The sequence below is a fragment of the Aspergillus tubingensis genome (assembly GCF_013340325.1).
Source record: "Aspergillus tubingensis WU-2223L DNA, scaffold_2, whole genome shotgun sequence".
NCBI lineage: Eukaryota > Fungi > Ascomycota > Eurotiomycetes > Eurotiales > Aspergillaceae > Aspergillus > Aspergillus tubingensis.
In genome coordinates, this window is record NW_023336276.1 from 786614 (window position 1) to 814341 (window position 27728).

At 49.9% G+C, this 27728-nt stretch overlaps 14 protein-coding genes across 14 annotated transcripts; 9 read left to right on the forward strand and 5 right to left on the reverse strand.

Annotated features, from left to right (window-relative positions):
• Nucleotides 1-755: 755 nt before the first annotated feature.
• Nucleotides 756-2323, forward strand: AtWU_00833 (aminoglycoside phosphotransferase family protein; the record flags this gene model as incomplete). The annotated part of the gene is made up of 2 exons (XM_035495948.1): nt 756-1356; nt 1404-2323. The coding sequence occupies 2 exons, from the start codon at nt 756-758 to the stop codon at nt 2321-2323; spliced, it is 1521 nt and encodes a 506-aa protein (XP_035351841.1).
• A 630-nt stretch (nt 2324-2953) lies between these two features.
• Nucleotides 2954-4581, forward strand: AtWU_00834 (protein kinase family protein; the record flags this gene model as incomplete). Its single annotated transcript, XM_035495949.1, has 2 exons — nt 2954-3097; nt 3760-4581. 2 exons carry the CDS (start codon nt 2954-2956, stop codon nt 4579-4581), a joined length of 966 nt encoding a protein of 321 aa, XP_035351842.1.
• A 294-nt stretch (nt 4582-4875) lies between these two features.
• Nucleotides 4876-5661, reverse strand: AtWU_00835 (cytochrome P450 family protein; the record flags this gene model as incomplete). Its single annotated transcript, XM_035495950.1, has 2 exons — nt 4876-5561; nt 5655-5661. The coding sequence occupies 2 exons, from the start codon at nt 5659-5661 to the stop codon at nt 4876-4878; spliced, it is 693 nt and encodes a 230-aa protein (XP_035351843.1).
• Nucleotides 5662-6728: 1067 nt separating this feature from the next.
• Nucleotides 6729-7250, reverse strand: AtWU_00836 (cytochrome P450 family protein; the record flags this gene model as incomplete). The annotated part of the gene is made up of 1 exon (XM_035495951.1): nt 6729-7250. The coding sequence occupies one exon, from the start codon at nt 7248-7250 to the stop codon at nt 6729-6731; it is 522 nt and encodes a 173-aa protein (XP_035351844.1).
• A 1755-nt stretch (nt 7251-9005) lies between these two features.
• Nucleotides 9006-9960, forward strand: AtWU_00837 (bZIP transcription factor; the record flags this gene model as incomplete). The annotated part of the gene is made up of 2 exons (XM_035495952.1): nt 9006-9126; nt 9206-9960. 2 exons carry the CDS (start codon nt 9006-9008, stop codon nt 9958-9960), a joined length of 876 nt encoding a protein of 291 aa, XP_035351845.1.
• Nucleotides 9961-11237: 1277 nt separating this feature from the next.
• AtWU_00838 (actin family protein) lies at nt 11238-11570 on the forward strand (the record flags this gene model as incomplete). The annotated part of the gene is made up of 1 exon (XM_035495953.1): nt 11238-11570. The coding sequence occupies one exon, from the start codon at nt 11238-11240 to the stop codon at nt 11568-11570; it is 333 nt and encodes a 110-aa protein (XP_035351846.1).
• A 583-nt stretch (nt 11571-12153) lies between these two features.
• Nucleotides 12154-13693, forward strand: AtWU_00839 (amidohydrolase; the record flags this gene model as incomplete). Its single annotated transcript, XM_035495954.1, has 3 exons — nt 12154-12525; nt 12608-12852; nt 12922-13693. The coding sequence occupies 3 exons, from the start codon at nt 12154-12156 to the stop codon at nt 13691-13693; spliced, it is 1389 nt and encodes a 462-aa protein (XP_035351847.1).
• Nucleotides 13694-13736: 43 nt separating this feature from the next.
• Nucleotides 13737-15253, reverse strand: AtWU_00840 (aldehyde dehydrogenase family protein; the record flags this gene model as incomplete). The annotated part of the gene is made up of 3 exons (XM_035495955.1): nt 13737-14360; nt 14405-15184; nt 15236-15253. 3 exons carry the CDS (start codon nt 15251-15253, stop codon nt 13737-13739), a joined length of 1422 nt encoding a protein of 473 aa, XP_035351848.1.
• A 1812-nt stretch (nt 15254-17065) lies between these two features.
• On the forward strand, nt 17066-18731 carry AtWU_00841 (putative MFS alpha-glucoside transporter; the record flags this gene model as incomplete). The annotated part of the gene is made up of 3 exons (XM_035495956.1): nt 17066-17239; nt 17293-17313; nt 17361-18731. 3 exons carry the CDS (start codon nt 17066-17068, stop codon nt 18729-18731), a joined length of 1566 nt encoding a protein of 521 aa, XP_035351849.1.
• An 862-nt stretch (nt 18732-19593) lies between these two features.
• Nucleotides 19594-20625, forward strand: AtWU_00842 (MDR family NADP-dependent oxidoreductase; the record flags this gene model as incomplete). The annotated part of the gene is made up of 1 exon (XM_035495957.1): nt 19594-20625. The coding sequence occupies one exon, from the start codon at nt 19594-19596 to the stop codon at nt 20623-20625; it is 1032 nt and encodes a 343-aa protein (XP_035351850.1).
• A 290-nt stretch (nt 20626-20915) lies between these two features.
• AtWU_00843 (cytochrome and DOMON domain-containing protein) lies at nt 20916-22387 on the reverse strand (the record flags this gene model as incomplete). The annotated part of the gene is made up of 3 exons (XM_035495958.1): nt 20916-21213; nt 21259-22279; nt 22348-22387. 3 exons carry the CDS (start codon nt 22385-22387, stop codon nt 20916-20918), a joined length of 1359 nt encoding a protein of 452 aa, XP_035351851.1.
• A 1108-nt stretch (nt 22388-23495) lies between these two features.
• On the forward strand, nt 23496-24125 carry AtWU_00844 (carboxymuconolactone decarboxylase family protein; the record flags this gene model as incomplete). Its single annotated transcript, XM_035495959.1, has 1 exon — nt 23496-24125. The coding sequence occupies one exon, from the start codon at nt 23496-23498 to the stop codon at nt 24123-24125; it is 630 nt and encodes a 209-aa protein (XP_035351852.1).
• A 108-nt stretch (nt 24126-24233) lies between these two features.
• On the reverse strand, nt 24234-26047 carry AtWU_00845 (putative 2-ketogluconate transporter; the record flags this gene model as incomplete). Its single annotated transcript, XM_035495960.1, has 5 exons — nt 24234-24478; nt 24528-24739; nt 24794-25312; nt 25362-25639; nt 25685-26047. 5 exons carry the CDS (start codon nt 26045-26047, stop codon nt 24234-24236), a joined length of 1617 nt encoding a protein of 538 aa, XP_035351853.1.
• Nucleotides 26048-26571: 524 nt separating this feature from the next.
• AtWU_00846 (glycoside hydrolase family 88/105 protein) lies at nt 26572-27669 on the forward strand (the record flags this gene model as incomplete). The annotated part of the gene is made up of 1 exon (XM_035495961.1): nt 26572-27669. The coding sequence occupies one exon, from the start codon at nt 26572-26574 to the stop codon at nt 27667-27669; it is 1098 nt and encodes a 365-aa protein (XP_035351854.1).
• Between the last annotated feature and the right edge of the window lie 59 nt (nt 27670-27728).

The window sequence follows — 27728 nt, forward strand, 5'->3', positions numbered from 1 at the left end:
ATTTGGAAATGGAGTCAAAGTGGGGAGTGGCTGAGGCCCGAGATGACGTCATCAGGGGGATCAGCGGTGAAACACGGTTGCCTGACCTGATGCTATAATTATGATGATGTTCACTCAGCTGGTTAGCCATGTTGGTGAATGTTGGAGTGATGGGCGGTTGAATGGTGGTCGGTGATGTGATACGGTGGGGTGAATTGCGAACAAGGCATATGGAGGCGGCATGTAGGGCTGATCCGCACCTGTCATGGCCCTGTTTCGCGGGGAAGAATTAAGTGTCGGTACCTTGATTGGGTGAGAAGCTTTGTTTTGATAGTAGTTTCTGGCTATGGAGTACGTAATTCCCGTTCGATTAGTGTAACTACTACCCCTTGATTATGGGCTGTGAAAGCCAATAATGCTTCTTGATCCCTCGGTATCTAGCCAGAACGAATAACACCCCCTGTGAAGGCAATGTTTATCAAACAGCCTCAGCGCTACCACGTCTTGGCTAACCATCAGTATCTTGGTACCAGCATCTCCACACTACCCCTACTGAAATGTTCAATGCCCAGAGCGTATGCATTTCCAGACGGCGAGCACTTTCATCCACTATATTTACACCATGGTGCACAAGGAAACTTGTCATATCGTTGCCGTCACGCCTTCATCTGTCTAGCAGATCATCTACATACGATAACTTCTTCAGAAACACGTCCCGAAGATGGATGTAAGCCTAACCTACCTCTATTGCCCATAAGCTACTAAAATATATAAGAATGAACGAGGACGAGCGGCTGAAAGAGAGGTATGTGAAATTTAACCCGATCGAGCTTCAGCGCGTTGCTGGGAAAGCAATGGGAGAAAACCATTGTTCCCATATTTTCAAACTCGCAGAAGGTGGCTTCAACAAAGTCTTCCTATTAAGAACAAATTCCGGTAAAGAAGTCATAGCACGCATTCCCACTCCCATTGCCGGCCCACCCCACTACACCACCGCCAGCGAGGTTGCTACGATGGCATTCTTGCGAGATATTCTAGGAGTTCCGGTCCCAAGAGTACTGGCGTATTCGGCAGATTCGGCCAATCCAGTTGGATCAGAATATATAATAATGGAGCGGGTAGAAGGCGTGAGCGTTGCATCAAGATGGTTATCTCTCACTACAGCGGATGTGGCTAGTTTGATGAAACAAATAGCGGAAATTGAAGCGAAGATTTTCGCATATCAATTCCCAGGGTACGGAAGTCTATATCGCAAAAGAGATCTGGAACGGGGACCAAAGATACCACTTTCGATAGAGGACTTCTGCATTGGTCCTATTGCTGCGCGGCAGTTCTGGCATGGTGATCGAAGTAATACCAAGATTGATCGCGGTCCTTGTTAGTGTTTCCCTGAAGTTATTGTTATGAAGCTAACCTTTGCAAAGGGCTCTCGCCCGAAGACTGCTTTACATCTGCTGCTCGGCGAGAGACTACTTGCATACTGCAGTATGCGAAGCCTCAACCTCGAAGAACCTTTCTCCTTCCTACCAGTTTCGATATCGACCCTTCGGAGCATACCTCGCTTCTTTCAAGATTCCTGCAACTTGCCACTCTTTTGATACCAAAAGACACAGTTCATAATGCTCCCATTCTACGACATCCTGACTTGACTCTGAATAATATTTTACTGGAGCCTGGCTCCGCAAAGATTGCAAGCATTATAGACTGGCAAGATAGCATCACCTTCCCACTGTTCATGCAAGCAGGCTACCCAGCCTTTTGTGAGCATGATTCGTCGAAGGCTCAAACCTTACAGGCTCCATCTCTCCCAGATAACTTTTACGATATGAGCAACGAGGAACAGATGGAAGCAAAAGCTGAATTTCGCTCGGAGGAAGCAAACCTCTACTACACATCAGCTACTGGGTTGTATAATGGTAACCACTGGAGCGCTTTGAAGATCCCGCACCTTGGCATGCGACAATATCTACATCAACAAACAGGATATCCCTGGGATGGAGATGTCATCAATCTTCGTGCTGCTCTTGTTGGTATCACAACTCCGCAGGTTTGGAACGCGATTACGTCAGAACGCTGTCCGGTGGGATTTTCTGATCAAGAACAACACACAGCAATGGAGGAATCAAAAGAGTGGAATGAGTCCGAAGAACTCCTGTATATTATCAGGAACGACATAGGTATTGACCCCGAAGGTGGTACAGAACCCGCAAACTTTGAGCAGGCGTCTCGGAGAAATCTGGAATATCGATTGGAAATGGTACGGCAGGCCGAGGAGGATGAGCGTGATATTTGCTGGCGGAATTGGCCTTTCAAAGATGATACAGATTTCCCCTCTTCGTCTTAAGTGTGAACTATATTTCAGTACGAAGGTAAAGTCGCCTCTTGGCTACCATCTGTGTTTCATTACGCATTGCTTCATTACGAATGCTCCTGTCTAGTAAGGCAACGAGAGTGCACCCATCGGGGTTGGTCAAATTGGTCGACGTGTCTGTGAATCTATGAGCACATGTCACAATCATGGGCCTGAATTCTCTCGGCAGACTGCTGGAATCCTCGTTATTTGGTTCTGATCCTTGTCACAATTGACAAAGCAGACTCTATATTCAACGCCCCAGAATTAACTAATCTATAGGCTCCGAGGCTCAAAGCCACCAACTAGTTCATATAAATACTACCATTGTGAGTTCTCCGTGGATTCCTATACATGTCTACTAGGTTCTTTCTACACAGAATTTCCCATCAGAACCTCCACGTATGTATTTTTTCCTGGCAGGAGAAGGTCCATTCGGTATAGTTACTGACACCACAACACAGACTACGCATTATATATCAGACAACAATGTGCCAAAAAGAGCTTCCCAACGTGTATACTGGGAGCTGCGGGCACAGGATGCCCGAAGGCGAGGAAAAAATCCACTGGTGCAAGCCCGCGATTGAAAGAGGCTCGTCCTGCAAGCACCCAATTACAATCTCCATGGGTTCCACTCGTGGTCATGGCAAAAGCCATCTCTGTCCCAGATACCGTCAGGAAAGGGATCCCAAGAGACGCAAGGATGATGATGCCACTGGGGCTTGGGGTTCGGGCTCCACACTTGCTTCTCAGCCCCATGATATCAAGGTCAGTGCATAGTTCATGAGGATATTACGAGAAGGTTACCTTGGGCTATAATCTGAAGGCCTAATGTGCGCAAAATTTAGTAATTATTTCATTTAAATCTCCTGGTCAATCCATTTCAGACTCTTCTTCACGAGATTTATTCCTTTTGTCCGAGAAGCAACAGTATTATATGGTTCAAATTTCAAAGATCATTTGACTTATATGGCCGCGCCTGACGCGCTCTGGATTTGCCTAGCTTAGTAAGTCGTCGTGAAACTGTGAATATCTCCATGTCGGCCTTAGCTACGTTGTGTTCACTACATTGACATACTAGATGGCTAATTGTGCTAGTTCTCACCGCCTCACTGGAGCTATATCAGTGAGCGTTTACTTCATGACATCCGTAGCGTGGACCTGTCTCCAAGTGTTGGTCGCAGAATTCCACAGTGTGATTCCATCATGCTTCATTTCACAAATCCGTTTCGCTGGCGTATATGAACGTCACTTTGGGTCTTAGTCTCCCATTTTCCCATTGGAATCAATCTCATCCAATCCCAGCCCAAAGAGACTGCCAGACCAGATTTTGGCGATGATGGTGGGTCTGACAATGTAAAGACACATTTCCCGCGTTTCCGTATCCCAACAATGGGCTGTAATTACCATTTACTAATCCGACAAGCTAGATTGCTGAATCCTCCAAAGAAACACCCAACGTTATCGTCGACCACCTGCATACCGATCAACAAGCTAAATGCAACAAAAAAATTGTGCACCTGAAGAAGCCACCAGACTTCATCGCCATGGGCTACTCCGGATATATCTGCAAAGCCGATGAAGATACCATCATCAAACATCCAAGGTACCTTCCCGATAATGAGCCTTATAATGAGATGTACCGCGATATGATCAGCACCGAGAAACAGATCTATGAGCGCCTGGGAAACCATAAAGGGATTATTCCGTTCCTGGGCGTGCATGATCAGTCAACAGGCGCAATTAAGCTCGCATACGCACCTCAGGGAGACCTTGAAAGCTACATTCAGAACCATGATAAGCCATCTGAAGCAATCCGCGCCTCATGGATTCAATCAATAGTCGAGACATTCTGGCATATCTATTCTTGCAAGATTCTCCATCAGGATGTCAAGCCCAACAATATACTTGTTCATAATGATAGCCCGAAGGTGGCTGACTTTGGCAATGCCGAGATATACGCGTTGGATGCTAATATGGAAGCTATCTACATGGAAGAGCCTTTTCCGCGAGTCGACATACTCGGCATTGGATGCATTATTTATTCTATCGCAGCATGGCGTGCCTTCCGGTACGACTACTGTGAACAGGATCGCTGGCCGGAATCTGAGGATCTCCCTGTAACAACTGGTTTGCTTTGTGAAGATACCATCAGGAAATGCTGGAGTAATAGCTATGAGAACATGCAGTCGCTGTATGAGGACTTCAATGCTTCCACTAGCACGAACGTGTCGTCTGCGAAGGAAGTGTGATTCGTGCTTATTTACCACCTCAGTACGTTGGAATATGGCACACTTTACTGGATCTTAAAGTTCTGTCAGACTCCATCGAATCTTGATGGGAAAAATACTGAATTTACAATCATTTTCTACCTAAGGACCCCAACACGCTGGTCACTGAACATAGTAAATAAGACACAGTTTGTATCTATAATGGAATTTTTTTCTCGCCAGCATTAACAGCGCACCTTATAAATTCCCATCGTGTCCAAGACTGGAACAATTCATAGCACCGCCGTAATATGTCATCCCGTGTTATAGCACTATTCAATCAATATCCATCATGTCACTATCCTCCGGCTCAGGCAATGGTGCGAACGATATAACCCGCGCTTTCGGTCTCCAAAATCGTCTCTCCTTAGCCCTCAAAGGCCGGGGTCTGTCAGGTTGTTGGTTGCGATCATAATTCCAGGTGCGAAGCACCCAGCGCAAAAGCATTATTCCATGAAGAAGGTCATAGGCATCCAACTTGAACGGATTCCTCTCTCCAGGGACGTATTGATAAGTGTGACGAAACATACCCGGTTTGATCCTAGCCATTTCATGTAAAGTCCAGATCGCAGTAATTCCTACAATATTGTTCATCGTGACCTTGTCCCAGTCCAATAGGGGAGGTTCTGTATCATCGAAGATGGATATAAAAGCCAGGTCTTGGGACCAATAGAATAGCTGCATGTCAATAGTCAGGATACCCCCTACGTCGTCGTAGGCCCTCTTTGAAGGCTTCATGCTACTGACAAAATCCTCGAGGATTTTCGCCATCCTTGGGCCGCTCCGGTAGCATAGATCCCATATCTCTGTGGTGGCATTCATGCCCCAGGCTCCGGCGAGGAGTTCATCGTCCGAGCTGAGCTGCTTTACATACCCGGCGGTGTAGTCGATTCCTTCGATCTCGTTGTATTTTTCATCTTCTGACGGGCGGGGATGGGGGTTGTGAATGCTGCTCTCTAGGTCTTAGATAGATAATATTAGTACATTATAATGTGGGCTGAAAACGAGGTGCCCCAAGCGGATATGCAGGGATTGTTTAATCATCAGGTACTTACTGGCCATGATTCTAACCCTTGGTATGGACTTGCCCACAGATAAACTGACTTGACGTTTCTAGTCGAGGGGTTCTATTTCCGACCTGTATTAGACAATGGGCGCTCTCTCTTATAGAAGTCCGGGACTAGAGGGAAACCAAAATACTATTAGACTATATCGGGTAATCCCTTCACTTCGATGTAGCAGGGGTGAATGAGGCAATACGCTTAAACAGCCTGACATCCCATCATTTATCGTATAACCCAGCCCCATTCCCTAGGTGGGGCAAGTTAATTTGTAATGCTGGAGTTTCCAGCTATCTAATAAGACCTTGCCTGTCTTATACACAGAACAGCAGGGTAGCTTGTCTCTTTGTCTTGCCATTTTCCAGGCTAATTCCGATGCTTGAAGGGATTTTCACACAGAATTGGCCTTCGAGACGAAACCCTCTGTGTGGGCATCAGCAAGTATCGGTAGCTCTAAATGCCCCCAGGTCAAATAATTCTGGAGAATGCGATTTACCAAGAAACTAAGTGCTAAGTCCGTAATGTAATATTGTTTCTAGCGAGTGCATACATCTATTAATCCGCAATTCTGTCATTTGAGCTTCTTTGTTATCCTCCCGCTACTACATTTAATATCATTTCAGCATACAGTGCATATGATATAGATGCAGGCAGACGATATAAAGAAATACAGTCCAATTTGTCTAGGCTTAGCGAGCTTTCTATTTCCGAGGATACAAAATACTACTTATCTGCTCGACTTGGATGTCGTAAGGGAATAAAGTATATCTGCAATTTATATTGGAATATATTGGACTAAACTACCTCGAACGAAGCATATCTCCAAGATAACTCACCTCCTCCTGAGATTTATTCTGGTATATAAGGCGTCTTCTTATTGAAGATGGCCTTGCTTTGCAATCTACTTCTTTTGTCGATCGTGAAACGGAAAATTCGATTTTATAATTAAACTCATATTAAACCCTCCACAGATTGTCCTTTCCAGATCCACCGACTCATTGAACTCAATGAATAGTATGACAAATTCTAATAATCCACTCAGACCAAAGGGACATATTCCCCAGAGTTTTACCGATTTGAATCCATAAATATCTGCGTAATCGTGGAGAGAAAATTATCCACATGCTCCTTGACCCAGCTGCCAGTCTCAGATAGAATATCCCATAACCAAGAACACGCGGATTTTATTGAATCAAAGACCTTTTGAAATCCGGTCTTGATACCATCCCAGACCATAGAACAGATATCGCAGATATATTGCCAGAACCCGGGATTTTGGAACGAACTATCATTGGACGACTCATCGTTAAAGGATTCATTATCGAGCAATCCATCATCAGACCGTTCATCATCAGAGCATTCTACATCGTATGAGCTCTCCTCGGACAGTCGAGGATCAGACGACGACTCAGCTGAAGGCATATTGTTAGATAGATTATCAGGAGATGCCTCATCGTCAGCTTTATCTTCCTCTTTGGGGTCATCGGAGAGCTCGGCCGTGCCTTCAGAGGAACCAAACAACTTCTCTTTTAATAAGATCCATTCGTCATCCAGTTGCCTTCTCACATCAGGGGTGATGCGCAAGCGCATATAAGGGGGAACATATCCACTGCGCCTTTTTGCCTCAGATCCTCCATGTTGTGAGGATCCGGATGCCCACCTGCAATTGAAAGGTCCTCTAGTGTGGCATATGAGTATAGTATATTTGACAGCATTGATCATTTAGTCAGATTCGAAGGGGACTAACTCATTCGCATGCATCTTTTGTGGTGTAGACTTGGCCCGGTGTCTCAGTGATATTCGTTCCAGCTTGCAGGATGGTGATGGGAATGGAAATGCCCCTTAGATATATTACAAGAGTCTCCGAGCGGAAGAAAATTCCGGAGAACGAATAATTGATTCGCAACTATGACAGTCTTTGCCTGACATGACTAATTTTATGTTATTTCAGGTAGTCAACAACAAAGCAATAGGAAGAGAAGAGAGAATATATTTCTTTTCCGACCAGTTTCAATCTCGCTGCTGAGTGACCTTGGCTGTCTACAACTCCGACGCTCACTAAGAGGTAAGGCGGTACGTCATGCATGCAAGCCGAGAGCTATTTGCATTGTTCTTTTGTGTTTGATCGAATTTTAAGGACCCAGAAAATCACTGTCCAATTGGTTGTTGCGTCCGATGAATTGCCTTACTTATGATCAGGACTTGCCAAGTGCCCCATCCAAACTCAAGACTGGATCTGACCCGCATTCAGGGTGTAAGCTGCCCGCATCTTCCGGGGTTTGAGCTTATCTCCGTCATGTCCCATCAGGTAGCATTATAAACAACCCGTATATAACAACCACATGGAATGCAGTTTCTAACACCTCAGGCTAACCACTCCCTTCCCAAGCGGTGATTTATTTCGCCTTCATAAATAGAATCACGCGCCTCCCGACTCCTGCTGGCATGCTCCCCTCGCCGCAACCGGGTCTCCCCTCGTCTGAACGCCATGACCTTGTACACCACACAGCGAGCACGACGTAAACTGCACGATGAACAATGCACTTGGCATTCTGGGTACCATCCACAGCACGACTTCGACTGGGTTGAGAAGCCACGCAATATTCGGCCGATCTAGAGTCCTACGGAGTGGGTGAATTAACCCCAAGAAATTTGTCTTATTCTTCGACATCGCCGAGTAGTATGCAGGTACCAGACTGTGATGGATAAAACTGTGTCTCGGTCAGGAAACATGTAGGTCTATTTAGGCGACATGGTATTGAGTTGGTCGTGTTGTTATGACCCTACCGTTAGATGTCCTCAGATAGAATGTACGGATATCCTAGTTTTTGGAAAGAGGGTTGGCATAGAACTCCATATAGCTCGCGATAATATGTTTCTGGAAGTGATGCCGCCAGAGGGGAGTAAAATTAAGATTCAATCCGTGTGAGGAAGTAAAGCAAGAGATATTGAAGTATTGGCATATATCAATTGCAGCCGGATATGACCTGCAAAAGCCAAGGTGTTAGTTCTTATCCATGGAAAAGTTCACACCATAATAACCAGCGCAAAGACCAAAGGGATATGATGACTCAATTTCTATATGATGTCGAGAAGTGTCAACCGATTCCAGATTCAATTACAATCCATATGCCTACAACAACCCATGCAGTGGATACCGGAGTTAAGAGACCCTCGACCCACTCCTTCTCCATCAGCCCCACCAGCGGATTGACTGATAACGGGCCAATGATAACCGAAGTGTAAGCATCTTGCACATCTATTTAAGAGCCACTTGTTAGCCTCGCCCCGTGTAGGTAGTGGTAAAAACAGACCAACCCTCCTTTGTGTCAGAGAACCTTCCAAATGCAGCTGGAACGGTTATCACATCCCGCACTGGCCGCAGCCCCCGAGGATGACTGGAGCGGAGTGAGCAGTCGAGTTATACGGCGCCGAGTGCAGAATCGCCTCAATCAGAGGGCCTATCGTGAGGACTAGAACTCGTCTTTCCTCATTATTGATAGAGATGGCATATTTCTCTGACAAATTCATTTTTCTCGTCACAGGAGCACGTCAACGGAAAGCTGGCGTTCTATCGGGTGCCGCAAACAGTATCCACAACCCATCATCCCCGAGCTCTCCACATCCTCAAAGCCCACTTCCCCCTTCGGGTACAATTACATGTAGACTATCCAAGGCCGAGCATGTCCGATGCACATTTGCCCCTCCAGATGTTCACGAGCTGATGGCCGACTTTGAAACCGGGGCTTTGCATCGCTACCTGGGCGGATCCCCACAGACCGACATGCTTCTGAATCTAAGCAGAATGAACGTGCTCCGGGCAGCCTACCAGAATGCCCTTGCTTTAGGCATGACTGCTGAGTGGCTGTGTCTCGATGATACTATTTCCATTTTCTCGCTCGATGGCCCCCATGTCGTCCCGAAGGATCATGTCGGCATTCCCTACAGCCTGCGCCCAACAGCCCTACAGCGTGCGACTCCACATCATCCATGGCTTGATGTCTTCCCGTTCCCTAGCATGAGAGATAATCTCATCCGAGCAGGCGATGATCTTGATGACGATGAGCTCTGCCACGATTTAACGGCTTTCTGGGATACGCGTAGCAGTAATGCTACGCTCCTCGTGTGGGGAACACCCTGGGATCCGGGGAACTGGGAGGTTACAGAAGATTTTGCTAAGAAGTGGGAGGTATTTCTTCGAGGGTGTCCGGAAATTCTGCGTTCAACGAACAGTTGGAGGGCTAGGAGAGGAGAGAAGCCTTTGATATGGGAACGCATCTTTACTTTCGTCGATACATGAGACTTGTACCTATGTTTATCAATCATTCATGAACTCCAGATAATGTGTTATGAGCCACAGAACGTAGTTTGTACCCTTTTGAAGCATTTATAGGCCAATAATATTCCGTATTTTTAGTCCTTGAGTCCAGCCGCTATCTCACAGTATCTGGTATCTAGGATCTAATGGTTCTTGAAATCCGACTATGTGCAGAAAAACCTCAGCCATGGAGTTGCAGTAACGGGTTAGTATCTGAAGAGGTGTTGAAAGCAACTTGGTCAGGGACCAAGTTTGTACCTCAAAGTGGAGAATGCTATCTGCTTACAATTTCAGTGCAATTGGTGGATGCTTGCTGTGGAGACTACTAATCTGCAGTGGCTGCACTTTGCTTACAATCCTGCTCTGATTGGCTGGCTAGCAGCAGTGGATCTTAGAATCAGAGTATCAAGTGCAACATCCATCATGTATGTAGCCATCATGGTGCGTTGAGGGTTTATCGGACGTTTCCCTACGCAGTGATCAGCCGTGGTCATAAGGAGATACTATACTTGCGCTCTATTTTGGATGGTCGGCAGTCTTGCGTAGAACGTGAAATGAAATACTCAGAAGTGTATTTTTCCTACAAAGACTGCAGCTGCACTAAGAGATCGATACTGAATTACATCCCAGCAGCCTTGATAATACTATCACCAAAAAGCTGCAGCGCTTGGCGGGTTGTGACCCGTAAGCAATCCGCCGTTTTCCCCACTGATGAGAGCCTTGACGCCAAAAGGGCCAGCTGCCTTCTCATATTCCTCCATTCTTGTGTAGTTTCGTCTCCGGCAAGAAGGACCTATCTTGGCTAAGTTCTAAAATTCATTCCTCCACGTCAGAGATACCAGTAATGTTATGTCCTGAAACCAATCATGTTAGATTCTATGACTTTACATTGACCAGAGCGTCAAGGCCATGGCACACAGCAGACACGACTTTGCCTGCCCCTTATATGATGACGCCTCGGTCCTACTTCGGTATGCTTCCGGACAAGGATCCAGGGTAGGCCCGTCTACTCAATATGTCCTGCATATCTAGTGAGATATGAATAATTGACTAGAGATCACCGGAGTTCTGCCGAAATGTTGTAATCCCACGGACTTAGCGGACGTAATTCACATCGATATCCAGAATGAATCCTACATAAGGCCGACCCTGCCCCTCAATCAGAAGTATTAAAACGCCCAACCTCCTTGCCAACCTTCACTTCTCCTAAACATCATCACTTTCAAGAGAACATCTTAATCAGAGGAACATCGGTCGACATGACTTACACAATCACCGTCGTCTTCCCCAACGAGCCCGATGCCAAATACGATATTGAATACTACACCAACGTTCACATGAGGCTAATTGAGAAGCATTGGACCAAGTACGGCCTCAAAAGCTGGTCCGTCACCAAGTTCGGTCCGGCCTTGGACGGTACACCCCCTCCGTATGCTGTTGGTAGCCGAGTACACTGGGAAAGTGAGGAGGGGATGAAGAAAGCATTTGAGAGTCCCGAGGTGCCGGAGGTTATGGGGGATGTTGTTAATTTCAGCAACAGGCCAGCTATTTTCTTGTTTGGGGAGACTGTACAGCCTTCTCCTAAGCCTTGAGGGTTAGTGTAGGTATTTACGCGATAAGGGTATCTAGTCTGTTGTGACTAATTCGATTACAGAGTTCTTCTTGGCCTCTTCAGCATGTTATCCCTCATAATATGGCACGTTGAGATCAATCTTTGCGATTTTTGTTTCGCTGGCGATCGCCGAGGTCAGAGCGTCAATCGTCCTTAATGATGCTAGTTCTAGTGAGGGAAATTGAGATGCGGTGTTATTTTGCATAAATGAAAGGAGTGAAAACTATGGTGATGTTTAACCCTTGAGGCTAGAACCTAAACCTATCACTAGAACTAGCTGCGAAATATATCATCATGCTACCACATACTCAAATTTAACATTTGATATAATAACAATATGTAGTGTACACACAAATCAACCACACTACAATCTTATCTTATCTCTATCCCCAACTCCCCGGGCGTCCCCCTTCATCCCCGCACGCATCGGCGACCTCCGCCACAACCCCATCTATATAACAAAACCCCCCTACACAAAACCCCCACCAAAGTAAACACTACTAATCACTTTCACTCCTACCTCCACCTCCAGTTATATCTCATTCCCCCTCAATTGAACCAAAATGCTCCTAACCAACACCACAATCCTAACCCTCTCCCCAACCCGCACAATCCTCACCAACGGCGCCCTCCGCACCGAGTCCAGTTACATAACCGACATCGACAAAACCCCCGTCCTACTAGCCAAATACCCCGATGACGAAGTCATCGATCTAACCGGGCACATCCTCATCCCGGGACTGATCTCCACGCATATGCACACCGCCCAGACGCTCCTCCGCGGCTGCGCAGACGACCTCGAGCTGGTATCCTGGCTGTGCGAGCGCATCTGGGTCCTGCAGGGGAATTTCACCCCCCAGGATGGGTATGCGGCGGCGAGGTTGAGCATTGCGGAGATGTTGAAGAGTGGGACGACGTGCTTTTTGGAGAGCATGGTATTTCTCTCTCTCCCATTCTTTTCCGTATTCATTTATTTATGTAGGTGGATGATACTGATGTGATACTGTGTATGTGTAGTTCGCAGACCGGTATGGCTTTGACGGACTATGTCGCGCCGTCGAGGAGAGCGGGATCCGCGGGTGCTTGGGCAAAATCGTCATGGATACGGGACGGTACGCGAAGGATGATGCGTGGGCAATGCACCCCGGGTTAATTGAAGACCGGGAGACGTCGTTGCTGGGCACGATGAAAATGTGGGAGAAGTGGAATGGGAAGGCAGGGGATCGGATTAGGGTTTGGTTTGGTGCGAGGACGCCGGGGGGGTAAACACCCTTTTCTTTCCTATCTATGCACTGCCCTCTTATTATGGTAGTAACTGACAAATCTCTCAGAGTGTCTCCTGCCCTCTACAAAGAAATGACCGCCCTCTCAGCGCAACACAACATCCCCATAACCATGCACTGTGCCGAAGTCTCCGCAGACCGGGACTTCTTCGCGTCCGTCGACCATACCCCCATGACCTACTGCGATAGCGTCGGGCTCCTTTCTCCCTCCACGGTACTAGTACACATGGTGCACCTCGACGACGGGGATATCTCCCTCCTCGCCAAGTCCGGAACGCACGTCGCACACTGCCCCACTTCCAATGCAAAGCTCGCGTCGGGCACATGTCGAGTCCCGGATCTGCAGCGCGCGGGGGTGAATATTGGGTTGGGGACGGATGGTGCGCCGTGCAATAATACCTGCGACATGTTGCAGGAGATGAAGCTAGCGGGGATTATACATAAGGGGACGAGTGGGGATCCGACGGTGGTGAGCGCGGAGGAAGTGCTGGAGATGGCGACGATTAATGGGGCTAGGGCGTTGGGGTTGCAGGATAGTATTGGGAGTTTGGAGGTGGGGAAGAAGGCGGATATTGTGGCGATTGATGCTAGGGGCGTGGAGATGCAGCCGTGGTTTAATCCGGTTAGTGCGGTGGTGTATACGGCTACGGGGAGGGATGTGCGGTTTGTGATGGTGGATGGCAAGGTGGTTGTTAAGGAGGGAGAGTTGGTGACGATGGATGAGGGGGAGGTGGTGAGGGAGGCAGAGAGGAGGAGTAGGGAGGTTGTGGAGAGGGCTGGGTTGGGGGGGAAGGTGGGTGCTAGGTGGCCGGTTTTGTGAAATTTTATTGTATTGTATTTTATTGTGAGGTATAACGCATTGATTAAAGCTTTGGCAACCACAGAGTCTGCGAATTGCACCATCCTGTCAGTCCGTTCAATCCCCACTCGACTCCAAGCCCGCTCTTCTTGTGTCCGCCGAATGGTGCGAATGGCGCACATTCGAAATGTGAGTTCACCCAGACTGAGCCCGCCTCGAGCTGATCTGCCATACGTCGTGCGCGCTGCAGATCGCGACTCCAGACGGATGCTCCTAGACCGTAGTCGGTGTTGTTAGCGCGTGCCAGTACGTCCGTCTCGTCGGACCATTTTAGGAGAGGCAGGATAGGGGCGAACGGTTCCTCTTGGACCACTCGGGATGTCTCGGGCGGGTTGTCGACGATTGTTGGGGTGATGAAGTAGCCTGTCCGGCCTGGGACATGATTACTCGAGAAAGTGCTCAGACCGCTGGAATTGATGTTGTTAAGAAGGTCAGTGGCCTTGTCGTACTGCATCTTGTTTTGCAGAGGCCCAATGAATACGTCCGGCTCGGTTCCCTCGCCCATCTTCAAGCTTTGAACATGCTGGACGAGTTTATCGCGGAACTCATCGTAAATCTTTTCGTGTACATAGAGGCGCTTGATCATCATGCAGATCTGACTAGAACACAAAAAGGAGAGGAAAGCAATCTACATTGTTAGCAGAGGTATTAGACTCAGAAGATGCGACACACCTGAGGAATTATAGCATCAATGTCTACATCCTCGCAGACAATGCAGGGGTCATTCCCGCCCAGTTCCAATGTCACCTTCTTCAACGTCTTAGCACAACTAGCCATGACTCGCTGGCCCGTAGCTATCGAGCCCGTGAAACTGATCTTCTGAATACCCGGATGCTCCGTAATCATCGGTCCCAGATCGTCGCCCCCACTGAGAGCCTGCACCACGCCAGGTGGAAAGCATTGCGTTGCCAATTCCGCCAGCTTCAAACCACAGTATGGCGTGTATGGGGAGGGCTTTACGATGATAGTGTTACCCGTGTACACAGCCGGGACAATCTTGCCGATAGCCAGCAGCACGGGAAAGTTCCAGGGCACAATAGCAGCGGCTACACCGATGGGAATATAGCGCTGAATTACCTCCCGGTCGTCTGTGTCATTGACGACCGTCTTGGGAATAATGATGGAGCTGAGCGAACGGGTCCACTGAATGGCCATGTCTAGCTCGGTCGATGCCTGGCTCAGTGATTTGCCCTGCTCGCGGGACAAAAGTCCCACCAGATCTTCCTTATTGGCCGCGATGCGATCAGCAAAGGAATGGATGGCAGTGCGGCGCTCATCATACGAGGTCCGTGACCATTGACGAAACGCTCGGCTGGCAGCGTCCACTGCGCGATCGAGATCTTCTGCCGTTGAGACGGGCACTTCAGGGTTAGGCTGGCAATTGGCTGGGTTAATGCCATGACGGGTTTGCGTTGTGGGAGTCAATTCGTTGTCGATGACATTGTAAAAGGTCTGGGCTGTTAGATCGCATGCAGATCGGGGTATTGATGATTGATCACTTACAGTGTAATCCAAAGCCATGATGTCCAAAGTTGTGATTATTTACGATGATGAGGATGAACGAAAGCAAGCAAATGGAGCAGGGCACAGCCGGACTATAAGAGCAGCATCGCAATGGGCCTAGAAGGACCTCAAACACATGAAAGCGGCCAAATCCGCTAAATTGAACTCTATACCGGCCGCATTTGGCGAGATTGCTGACATTCCCCGCACCTTGAATCTAGTTTAGTCACTACGGTGCGCATGGGGACAGTCTAGCTCCGACAGCGAGTGGATGTCAGATTGATCGTCGGACGCCTGAATTGCCGTCTTTGTCTCACCTTCCAATCACGTTCTCCTGCAGCATGCGGCACTGACAAGCGTCACACAGCTGGAACGTGGAAGAGCAGTGCGATGTGATATTATCTACACGAGTGACACGAGGCACGGACGGCGTCTTTTCCCTCCAGTCGGAGATTTTCCGCCTTCCATTTCAGCTTGCCAGCCGGTGTCTCCGGTCTGTTGCCTGAGGCGGCGTTCTCCGGACGCCTGGTAGCCTTAATTGCAAATAGACACATGATGATAGATGCGAACACTGATTGATTGACTGGAAGCTTTGCGTGTGGCGAGATAGTCCGCAGGTATCCGGAGTATCTCTCGGCGGGTGTTTCGCGACGTGAATTCCAGCTGACTCGAGCGAAAAGGGCAGACTCCGCGCCAACCGAGTGGTGATGGAACTATCTGATAATTATCAAACACACTACGTCACAGTAGCATTGCTTATTCTTTGTTTCTCTTTACCTGGTGAAACTGTCTTCAAGGGCACTTCCATGTGCTGACTAATGACACGGAGCAACGGAGAAACACACCAGCCGATGGCATCCCGGCGTCGGTGCCTTCAACAAGATGGTCAGTGCGACACGATACACCGGTGATCTACTTATGATCAGGTTGGAAGCGGTTATTGAAACCTTAGCTTGACTGATAGCTCGCAGCTAGGCTTGGTCATGGGACTTTGCTCGGATACTGTGCAGGTTGGCGTGTTCCACAGTGGTCAATTGGTTCGAACACCAACTTGAATCATCTCGATATGAGGACCAATCTACTAGTGATTAGGAAAGATCTCTCTCGGTATCATATTAATGCTCTTGAAGTACACCTAAAGAATACGATGTAAACCCTATCAAGAGAAACTCAGATTACGTCTCTTCCAGTAGTTACCATGTCTCGAAAACCTTAATACTGACACTATATATATTTGACGGCAGGGATGATATTATAAATCCAAGTGTCCGATATCATTTTAACAAATTAGTAGAGTTGGAATGTATGATTTCCAGAGGAACCGGGAAAATATGAGGTTTAGTGTAGCAAATATCCAAAATAAAAGATTTAGAAGAATCTCTATCATAAAGTCCAGCAGACCTAGAGGATATATGTCATTATCATTTCGCTTGTATATACCTGACTAAGTATATCTGATAGCATATGTAAGAACTTGCTCAATTGCCCAGCATCCAACTACCACTAAATGTCTCGGCAGAAACCCCAAGGTCCTCGAACGACAGCACAGGAGGGTTTCCCTTCCCTCCTACCAATCAAGTACAGTGCATCTAGCACGGCATTTGAGATGTGGATACAGATTGAGCAAATCATAGATAGATGAGATATAGATATGCTTAGCTGCACATGGCATCGACGAGCCATACAAGAAAATAAATGGTACCGACAAGATGCTGTCCGAAGCGATTGGCGCAATCACCCGAGCCAAGAAGGCCAAGACAGCAGGCGCGTCACACATAAAAAGCAGATGAACATCCAGTGTGTGAGAAGAATTGAACCAGTCACCCCGCCATGGGTAATATTCAGGATGAAAAGCGACAGACAGTCGTTCAGGTTCTTCCGGATGGTGTGAGCGATGAAGCCGAGTTTGCGCAGGAGTTTACTCGAAAGGAACATGCGCTGGGGTTCTGGGAAGCCATGCGACGGCACTGGCCGGCTGTGGCTTGGGCGTCGTTCATGAACCTGGTAGGAAATTACTATATTTGTTCGGTTGAAGAGCAGCTGCTAACTTGCCATAGGCGACCATTTTGAAAGGCATTGTAGGTTATCCTCCATGTGAGGTGAGATGTAGCCCTAACTGGTATAGGATGGCGGTATTGTCAAAGGCCTAGTCGGTCTCGATGTCTTCAAAAAGACATACGGCTACAACTACCATGGGGAATACGTCTTAGCTGCTCAGTGGATCTCCGCCTTCCAATACGCCAATTTACTAGGAGCCATCGTGGGCGCCCTCTGCTCGGGCTTTGCCTACGATCGCTTCGGTCCACGAGTGATGATAGCTGTGTGCTCGTGTCTGTCCATCGCCTTCATCTTCGTGCAGTTTTTCAGTCATACGCCAGCCCAGTTGTTTGCGGGCGAGCTCATAAATGGGTGCATCATTGCATTTTACCCCATTTGTGCCTCCGCGTACGTGGGAGAGGTTACCCCGCTGGCACTCCGCGGGTTCGCGGCTACAATGACCAACCTTGCCTTTTCGATCGGGTCGCTCATCGCATCGGGCATCCTAAAAGGCACTGAATCGCTGAACACCACCATGTCGTACAAAATCCCCATCGCGACGCAGTGGGCGCTACCATGCATCATGCTGGCGCTGATTTTCTTCTGCCCTGATCCACCATACTGGTTGTGTCGGCATGGGCGCAACGAAGCGGCACTAGTATCACTGCGGCGTCTAGCAACTCCAGGTGTAGATGTGTCGCGGCAACTATCCCATATCGAAGAGACACTGCGTCTAGAAGCCAGTTTCCAGGCCGACCGACCGACATACCGGGAATGTCTGCGTGGGCCAAACCTCCGCCGCCTGCTGATCTGCGTGATGGCTTACAACATGCAAGCCTTCACGGGAAATGTCTTCTTCATCAACTACGCCGTGCATTTTATGGAGCTGGCGGGCTTGGACTCGTCAAATGCATTTTCGATGAACATCGGACTGACGGCGCTGGGACTTGTCGGAACATGTCTATCGTGGCTATTACTGCCCTATGTAGGCCGCCGAACGATGTATATCTTCGGATGCTCCGCTTTGGCGGTGGTACAGTGCCTGATCGGTGTGCTCGACGTCGTCCCACGAGACAATGCCACGGTATGGGGACAATGTGGGCTCATGCTGGCCTGCACGTTCGTGTATGATCTCAGTCTCGGCCCGTTCTGCTATGTGCTATTGGCGGAAGTATCATCAGCGCGACTGCGGGGATTGACCATCGCGCTGGCCACAGTCAGCTGCTTCGTGTGGTCGGTAGTGTTCGCAGTAGTGATACCGTATGCGATGAACGAAGACGAGGGGAACTGGCGGGGCAAAATGGGATTTTTATTTGCGGGGTTAGGCGCGCTGTGTGCAGGTTATTGCTTCTGGTGGATGCCGGAGACGCAAGGCAAGACGTTTGAGGAGTTGGATGTGCTGTTTGAAAAGGGTGTCCCCAGTCGAAAGTTCAAGAATTGTGTGGTTGAGATGCAGTAAATAGATGTTAATTCTGTCGATGCCTCTAATCCGACAAAAAATTGACAGCTTAAGCTGACTAATGCCGGGGATAATGGAGATAACATCAAATCAACCTCAACATCCTCCACTACCGAGGTATCTTGATGATTTTCTTCCGTCTCAACATCTTCTATTTCTGCTTGATAAGCATCGGTCGCCAAATACTAATCAGTTTCACCGTCCGCATTGAATCCCCCACTTGTCCCCTTATCCCGAGGCCCGTAGCATAACTCGACACCGTAAACCCCGCCGAGTGGAAACTTTCCGGCTTCCATTCCTGATTCTAAGTTCGCTCCGCCAGTATGACATAACTAACCCTTCACGGAGATGCGTTTCCGTCGAGTGTAGCCTATCGGAGGGGTGCCTTTACACAGTAAGAACTGTATTTCTATAGTGTTTGTGTGAAACAATCTCTCCCTCACTCTTAGAGAGGAAAAAAAAAAAAAAAAACCTAACTTGCCGAGCAGTATTCGTCGTTCACATCCTGCCCGGTTGATGCCCCGAACAAGCATATCCCCCGATTGCCTCATCACCGGCACGGTCCACCAGAGCCGTGGTTCAACGGAGCTTCTGCACCAATCTGCCCGTTGTCCCGGTCGAAAACCCACCCACACCAGCCTGTTTCTGGCAAGAGCCTAGGTAACTCAAAAAAACATTCCTCGTCTCGAGAAGCTTCTTCTTGCTTAGGGGGCAATACAGTAGAATCATTATGGTGCTTTGTAATCGACATTCCACCCGCCATGATCCGCAGGAAATATAAACCCTACGTCAGACCCTTATTCCATTCATAGCATATCTCTCATCAAACACTCCCAAGTGAAATCTACACACCATAATCACCATGTCCAACCAAACCCTCGTCTTCAAGCAAATCCCCACCGGCTACTTCGTCCCCGGCCAGGACGTCGTCCTCGAGCAGGCCTCGTACGACGCTTCCGCCCCGGCCCCGGAGGGCGGCATCTTCGTGCAATCCCTCTATGCCAGCTTCGATCCCTACATGCGCGGCCGCATGCGCCCCGCCCACATCAAGTCCTACTCCCCCGCCTTCACCCTCAACGCTCCCATCGACAGCAGCATCATCGGCAAGGTCCTCCGCTCCAACACCCCCGCCTACAAGGAGGGCGACCTGATCATCGGCTTCCTCCCTATCCAGCAGTACATCTCCGTCGCCGCTGACCAGCTCGTCCGCGTCCGCGCCCTCGAGAACCCCCTCGGCATCGAGGACCTCCGCGTCTTCATCGGCGCCCTCGGCATGCCCGGTCTGACTGCCTACTCCTCCCTCTACGAGATCGGCAAGCCCAAGAAGGGCGAGACCATCTTCGTCTCCGCTGCCAGTGGTGCTGTCGGCCAGCTGGTCGGCCAGCTCGCTAAGCACGAGGGTCTGAAGGTCATTGGATCCGTCGGATCGGACGAGAAGCTCGACTTCATCATCAAGGAGCTTGGCTTCGACGGTGGTTTCAACTACAAGACTGAGAAGCCGGCTGATGCGCTGGCCCGTCTGGCCCCTGAGGGTCTGGATATCTACTACGAGAATGTTGGTGGTGAGCACCTTGAGGCTGCGCTGAATGCGATGAACGATTTCGGCCGTATCGTCGTGTGCGGTATGATCTCGCAGTACAATGGCGGTGGTTACCCGATTAAGAACATCACCAATGTGTTGACCAAGCGTCTGGATATGCGTGGTTTCATTGTCGGTGATAAGGGTATGGGTGACAAGTACACTAAGGAGCACCAGGAGAAGGTGCAGAAGTGGATCAAGGAGGGCACTTTCAAGAGTTTGATTCACGAGACTCAGGGTATTGAGAATGCGCCCGAGGGTTTGTTGGGTATTTTCCACGGAAAGAACCTGGGTAAGGCTGTTCTTAAGTTCTAGATGCAGCTTGCAGCTATGCAGCTATGATATAGATATGGTATAGATTTAATGATTACTGATTTTAAACAAATATGAGAACTATATGTAGTAAATGTAATTATCATTGATTTAGCGAACTGTGACAACTATTTGTAGTAAAATGTAATCTGGTATAAATAAAGTGCTGACACCACGTGGGATCCACTAGTCACTCACTACTCCAACCCTTGATCCTTGCCAGACTATTCTCATCTTAGTCTATACTAACACACACATGATCATCATCATTTTTTCACCCTACATCAATCATCCTACCCAACTCTCTCCTCCACACTTCCCCCCTTCTCTCCATCAGCATCACCATCCCCACCTTCCCTCCCCTCCACATTTTCCACCCTCCCGCCATCCCTCTCCCCCTCCACCCCCCTCCTCTTCCTCTCGACCATCCACGCCACCAACAACCCCCCCAAATAAATCCCCCCAACCACCCCGGCAACAACCGCATACCCAACCACAGCCCCCACCGGCGCCATCCCCATACCCCTAGCAACATGAATCCCAATACCCCCATTAACCACACCCACCACAATAACCCCCCTCCCAAGCCACCTATGACAAACCCCCCACACCGTCCTGCCCCCCGTCCTCACATACCCAAAATGCTGCAACCAGCCCATAGCCGGCTGAAACAGCACCAGCACGCCTACCACAATAATCCCGAGGATCGGGTGCGCCGTGCGCAACTGCCCCGTCTCATAGGCAAGGTAGATGCCGCACCCGAAGCCCGCGAGAGTCATGAGCATAGTGAAGATCTGGAGGGGCATATGCAGTCTGAATTTTGAGATGGGGAGGGAGATGGGCAGGGGCATGAGCAGGGCGGAGAGCGGGTAGAAGAGCACGAAGGAGAGAGCCATGAGGGTTGCGTGGGAGATGAGGATATGGGTCATTTTGGTGAGGTTTGGGAGCGGGGAGGAGGTTGTGGATGGGTTGGTGGGGGATTGGGCGGGGATGGAGTCCGTGAGGGGGTTGTAGTTGGCGAAGGGGTTTGTGGTGTTGCTGCTGCTACTACTACTATCCGGGGATGTTGTGTCGTTGGGTTGAGGGGGCATACCGGCCCGAGTGAGATCGACTTGGATACCACCCATGTCGTCATGGATGGAAATGTCGGCGTCCATGGAGGCGGAGTTGATGGGTACTCCGGCGCGATAGGCCCAGATGAAGGGGAAGTTGGAGTCCTTGGGGTTCATGGTGCCGGTGCCGTCTTGCCAGGTGAGACAGTTGTCGCAGCGGAAGTTGGCTGTCATGGTTGTTCTGGTGTTATCGGAGGAGGGGGAGCTGCTGTTGGTGAGGGCGGCGGTGGTGGAGTTGATGGTGGAGATGCCGGTGCCTGGGAGCATGGTGATTTGGGTGTTGCTTGTGTATTGGGGTTCGAAGTGGCCGAGGCCGGAGCGCGGGGAGAGTGTGATTTTGGTGGACGAGGAGGTGTATAGGAGGAACATGTTCGCGCCGGTCATTTGGGCGCCTTGGCCTAGGCCGACCCATTGGATGGAGGTTGGGGCCGTGATTTGGATGTAGATTGGGCCCGGGGTTGAGAGGGTCGTGGTGTTCGGGATGGTGAGGCTGTAGATGATGTCTGGGTTGGTTGGGGGGGAGAAGGAGATGATGCTTGCGTGGGCTGGTATTCGGCTTGGTTAGTATGGGTAGAGGTGGTAGGTGGTAAATGGGAGGGAGGGGAGGTAGTACCTAGCCCTAAGGCTATGGGGAGGAGGTTGAGCCACTTCATGGTGATGATACTTGGGATAGTGGTGGGAAAAAAGTATCAGGCCTACTATTCGGACTAGAGTCTGGTGAAGAGGATATATACTCTCCAAGCGGTCAGCTATGTCTCGATGTGAAGCTACCTGCTAGGGTCATGCATGTTGAGACAGACATGTTCCATTGCAACGACGTTGGAACGTTGATAGATACTTGGTTCTGCATCTCCCCCTTGCATCGCCCTTGCAGGGCTTGATTCTCCGCCAAGCTGACGGCTCGAAAATGGTAGCTGTCATGGCGGAAAACAAGGTTCAATAGACGTGGATCAGCCGATGGCATTGGGCTGGAATAGTGCTGTTGGAGCAGTCGGGACTCGGGAGATTCTAAGCCACTATGTGACATGGAGCTGGAGAGAGCCAAAGAGGGACGTGAGGGATCAGCGAGGGGGTCCCTTGCAGGTATGGTATGTGAGAAACTTCGGTGATATATCCATGACAGAGTGAGATGGTGTGGTGAGTCTATCTCAACAATATATAAATAGGATATTAGCTAGCAAATACTAATTGTCAATCTGTCAACTTAATAGTAAAGACACTAAACACCCGATAGCACTGTATTAGCCCTCCTCCCCCGATCTCAGCATCTCAGCTACTATTCTCCGAATCCAGTATGATTGCTCTATACCCCTGCAGACCCAAGAATGCGCCGACGCACGATCCCCGCACCCCAGACTCCCCCTGCACCAGTGAGCAGTAAGTAGTTGGCAATTAGCTGACAATTACCTACCTAGGAGTAGTTAGTGCTCCTCCCACCCCAGAACTCACCCCATGCCCACCAACACCAAAAATACTTAGTACTATCGGCATCTACACAGCCGACCACCCGCACCCGCACCCACTCGGCAACCAATCTCGGGTCGGGCGGATAAACGGTCCATCCCAAACTCACTCCAACATAACAATAATACTAAAGTGCTTTCATCCCCACCCCACCACCCCTCCTTCCATCCACATTAATGTTTATCTTCCCCAAACCCCGACCCAAACCCTCCATCTTCAAACTGTAAGCCAATTTCTGTCCTGCCCCTACAACAAATCTAACAACATCACACCAGTAAATCAATACAATCACGAAAAATGCGCCTCCCCTACGCCCCCTCCACCCCCCCGGACCCCACCGACCTCCCCACCACCGAAATCTACTCCCGCATCGCCGCCCGCCGGCATCCCCGCCCCCTCATCCCCCTCGACCTCTCCCTGCTCCATTCCCCTCCCGTCGCCGACGGCTGGAACAGCTTCCTGGGCGCGATCCGCACCCAGACCATCATCGACGGCGGATTACTCGAGCTGGCGGTGTGTCGCGTCGCGGTGCTGACCAATGCCATCTACGAGTGGAATGCGCATGCGCCGTTGGCGCTGAAGGGGGGCATTAAGGGGGTGGAGTTGGGTGCGGTGCGGACACTTCCCTCTCTGGCCGAGGGAGATGCGAAGGCGGAGGAGGAGTTGAAGGGAAGTCAATTGACGGATCTGCAGAAGGCGGTGGTGCGGTATGTGGATGAGATGACGCGGACGGTGAAAGTGCAGGATAGTACGTTTGAGAAGTTGAAGGAGGTGGGGTTGTCGGATCGGGAGATTGTTGAGTTGACGACGGGCGTGGCGGGGTATAATTGTGTTAGTAGGGTGTTGGTGGCACTGGATGTGGGGGAGAATAATGCGAAGGAGATGAGGAGTGTGGATGATTTGGTGGCGGATCTTGAGAAGAAGTGATTTATCGTCTACTTATCTAGTATGATATGATGGGTGTATATAGTGGGTTTGTGGGGTGACAAGGGTATCAGATGTTTGAATTGTATGGGAAGTGGAGGCTAGCTAGGCCTAGTATATATATCTGAAGTGGATATTCTCGCGGTCTGTCCTGTCCTCGAACGCCCTCGCTAGATGGTCCTCGCCCTCTAGGGATATGCCCATCTCGGCCATTGCCTTGTCCTTCTTCTTGTTCTCCCGGATTAGGTAGAAGCGCAGGAAGATCACCGCCAGTGTCATGGCGGAGTAGCAGCCGAGGTGCACGCCGAAGGCAGTGAAGTACCGCGGGGCGTCGCGGTCGAGGAATACTTGGGGGCCTACTTCATTAGTATATCTCTGGATCTATAGGGAAATGAAGGGTCATACCGATGGCGTTCCCGACAGCCCAAGACACAAACGTCGCGGCCACAACAGTTGACTTCTTAGTAGCGCCGGCAATGTTTCTCGTCACCATGGACAGGCCCAAGTTCTGCGCAGACCAGAACGAGAGTGTGATGTAATAGCTGATGAGCAGGCCAACTTTGGTGCTAAGGGAGTGATTCTGCACCGTCATGAGGACGATGGTTCCGACGAAAGATCTATCCCCTGTTAGTATCACGAACATGAGAATAGTGTATGAGAGAGGGACTCACGGAATAATAAATCCCAACATCACCAGCAAGTTCTGCTGATATTTCTTGACCAACCAGGCACTCGTCAACAAGACAATAATAATGTAGAAGCCCAGCACCATCGCCAACAACTGCGTCTGCAACTCTGTAAAGTTGAACCCACTAATGATGATGTTCGCAAACGCTCCAAGTCCACTCGTGGGCAGCGTGGTAAAGACCTGAATGGCGCAGTAGCAGTACATCTGCGGATCCCGGAACGCTTCCCACATCTGGTACGCGCGGAACTTCTTATTCTGCAGTCCGGTCTGGTTGGCGCGGACACGCTCAACCATCTTGTGCTTGTCCTCTTCGCTGAAGCACTTGGCGCGCATTGGGGAGTCAGGCATCCACCAGACCACAAAGAGGCCCCAGAGCACGGAAATGCAGCCGTAGGTGAGGAAGAGCGCTTGCCAGGATTTGAGCGCACGGCCGGAGCCGATTAGACTGAAGCAGTAGGCTAGGAGACCACCAACAATTTGTTGGCCGCCGTTCATCATGTACCTGTTGCTATGTTAGTGTGTGTAGATGAAAGGTGTAGGGCTAGGATTACCAAAAGGTGACGGTAGAGGCTTGTTCTTCACGCTTATACCACATTCCGGAAAGAACAACAAAGGAAGGCTGGCAGGCAGCTTCGAAGATACCAAGCAGAGTACGCACAGTCACTAGACCGGCAAAGTTGTGGCATGCCGAGTGCAGGGCTAGAATCGTGCCCCAGCAGACGATATTGAAGCCGAGGTATTTGGCGATGCGGACGCGTTGGATGATCCAGTTGGTAGGGTATTCGACGATCAGGACAGCGATGTAAATGCAGGTTGTGAGCCAGGAGTACTAATTTGTTAGTATTTGAACGTAGCGAGATATAGGCTTACTCACCTCCTGTCCCACAAGATGAGCATCGTCGCGAATGCCCATAATGGAAGCAAACGACATGGTACCCTTATCCAGCGCCTGCAGAAAATATGTCACGATCATGATGACCAACACACGGCGATCAATCATGCGGCGAAGACGCCGACTCTCGGCTTCGTCGACCTCGATCTGGCCGCGGGTGGCATACTCCAGCACCTCATTATCGACGCGAGCAGCATCGATCGGGTCCTTGAGTTTGTCGGTGGGCGAGAGCACCCGCTCGACATGGGAGACATCTTGAGTCGGCTTGTGATCCTCCACAGCTGTGGAAGCTCCTTTGAAGTCAGGCCCGCCCGCGGGCATCGAGCTAATATTCTCCATAGACATATTGCTGCCAGACCTCTAGGGTTGGAGAGGATCAACTGGGTCGACCCAGCTGGGGGACCGGACACCCTTATATCGGTCATGCGGAAGATAGAGTCTGACTAGGGCACGAGTGGCTGCTCCGTGGCTGCATTTTCACTCCAATGAGAGGCATGATGGGCAGGTCTGATAGTCTGATAGTCTGATGCCAGGGATGCCTGCGGGCTGGGATTCTCCACGCGTACAATCCGGGGGCGGCAGGGTCCGCCCCCGCGCGGGGACAATTGGCCCGAACCCTTCGCTTAGAAGCAATTCAGAGCCTATCCTTAGTTTAGCATCTTAAACGACCAATCCCTCTATTTGCCGAGCGAGCTTGGCAGGATTAAGACGTGGCTGCTCGGCAGAATTTAGCCCGAGGGCATTCCCCGCATTGCTGCTGGAGCTCGACACGAGGGGTGCTTCATCCCACTTATAGACACCGGTGTCACCATACTGCAGCACAATCAACCGCCACCTCAGCAAATCTCCTCGATTCCTCATCTCTCACCATGGCTTCTACATCTCCTCCCGCTGTCAGGTCCAAAATTGACCTCCTCATCACCAACCTCGTCAACATCCAAGACAAAACCGGTCAATTCCTCCTCCCCCTCGCCGATGGCCGCATCATCGATACCAAGTCCTGGCATGGTTGGGAGTGGACACATGGTATCGGCCTCTATGGTATTTGGAAATACTACGAGATGACCGGCTCCCCACACCTCCTCCAGATTATCGAGGATTGGTTCGCCGCCCGTTTCGCAGAAGGCGGCACCACCAAGAACATCAACACAATGGCCGTCTTCCTCACTCTGGCATACGTATACGAGAAGACGCAAAATCCTGTCTATCTGCCCTGGCTGGATTCATGGGCCGAGTGGGCCATGCATGAGCTCCCACGCACCAAGCAGGGCGGAATGCAGCACGCCACATACCTTACGGAAAATTACCAGCAGTTGTGGGATGATACATTGATGATGACCGTGATGCCGTTAGCGAAAATTGGAAAGTTGCTGAATCGACCAGAGTATGTTGAGGAGGCCAAGCGTCAGACGTTGGTGCACGTAAAATACTTGGTGGATACGAGCACCGGGCTGTGGTTTCATGGCTGGACGTTCGAGGAGGGAGGACATAACTTTGCCAGGGCGAGATGGGCGCGCGGTAATAGTTGGGTGACAATGGTTATCCCAGAATTTGTTGAGTTGTTGGAACTGAAGGAGACAGATCCCATTCGCCTGTTCTTGTTGGATACTTTAGAGGCCCAATGCGAGGCATTAATGGGCCTGCAGGAGGAATCGGGCTTTTGGCACACTCTGCTTGACCATCCCGATTCGTATGTCGAGGCCTCCGCCACCGCAGGCTTTGCATATGGTATCCTCAAGGCTGTCAGGAAGAGGTATCTGCCAAAGAAGTATCGTGTAGTTGCAGAGAAGGCCGTTCAGGCAGTGTTGGGCGCCGTTGATGAGACTGGAGAACTGCAGCAGACGAGCTTTGGCACCGGCATGGGAGATTCTTTGGAATTCTATAAGAAGATTCCCTTGACAGCCATGCCATATGGACAGGCCATGGCCATCATGGCGCTGGGCGAATATCTCCGGGGATTCCTATAGAATTTTATTTCTTCCTTTTTCGAATAGCATATAGAGCAACAGGACCACCTTTCTGAGTA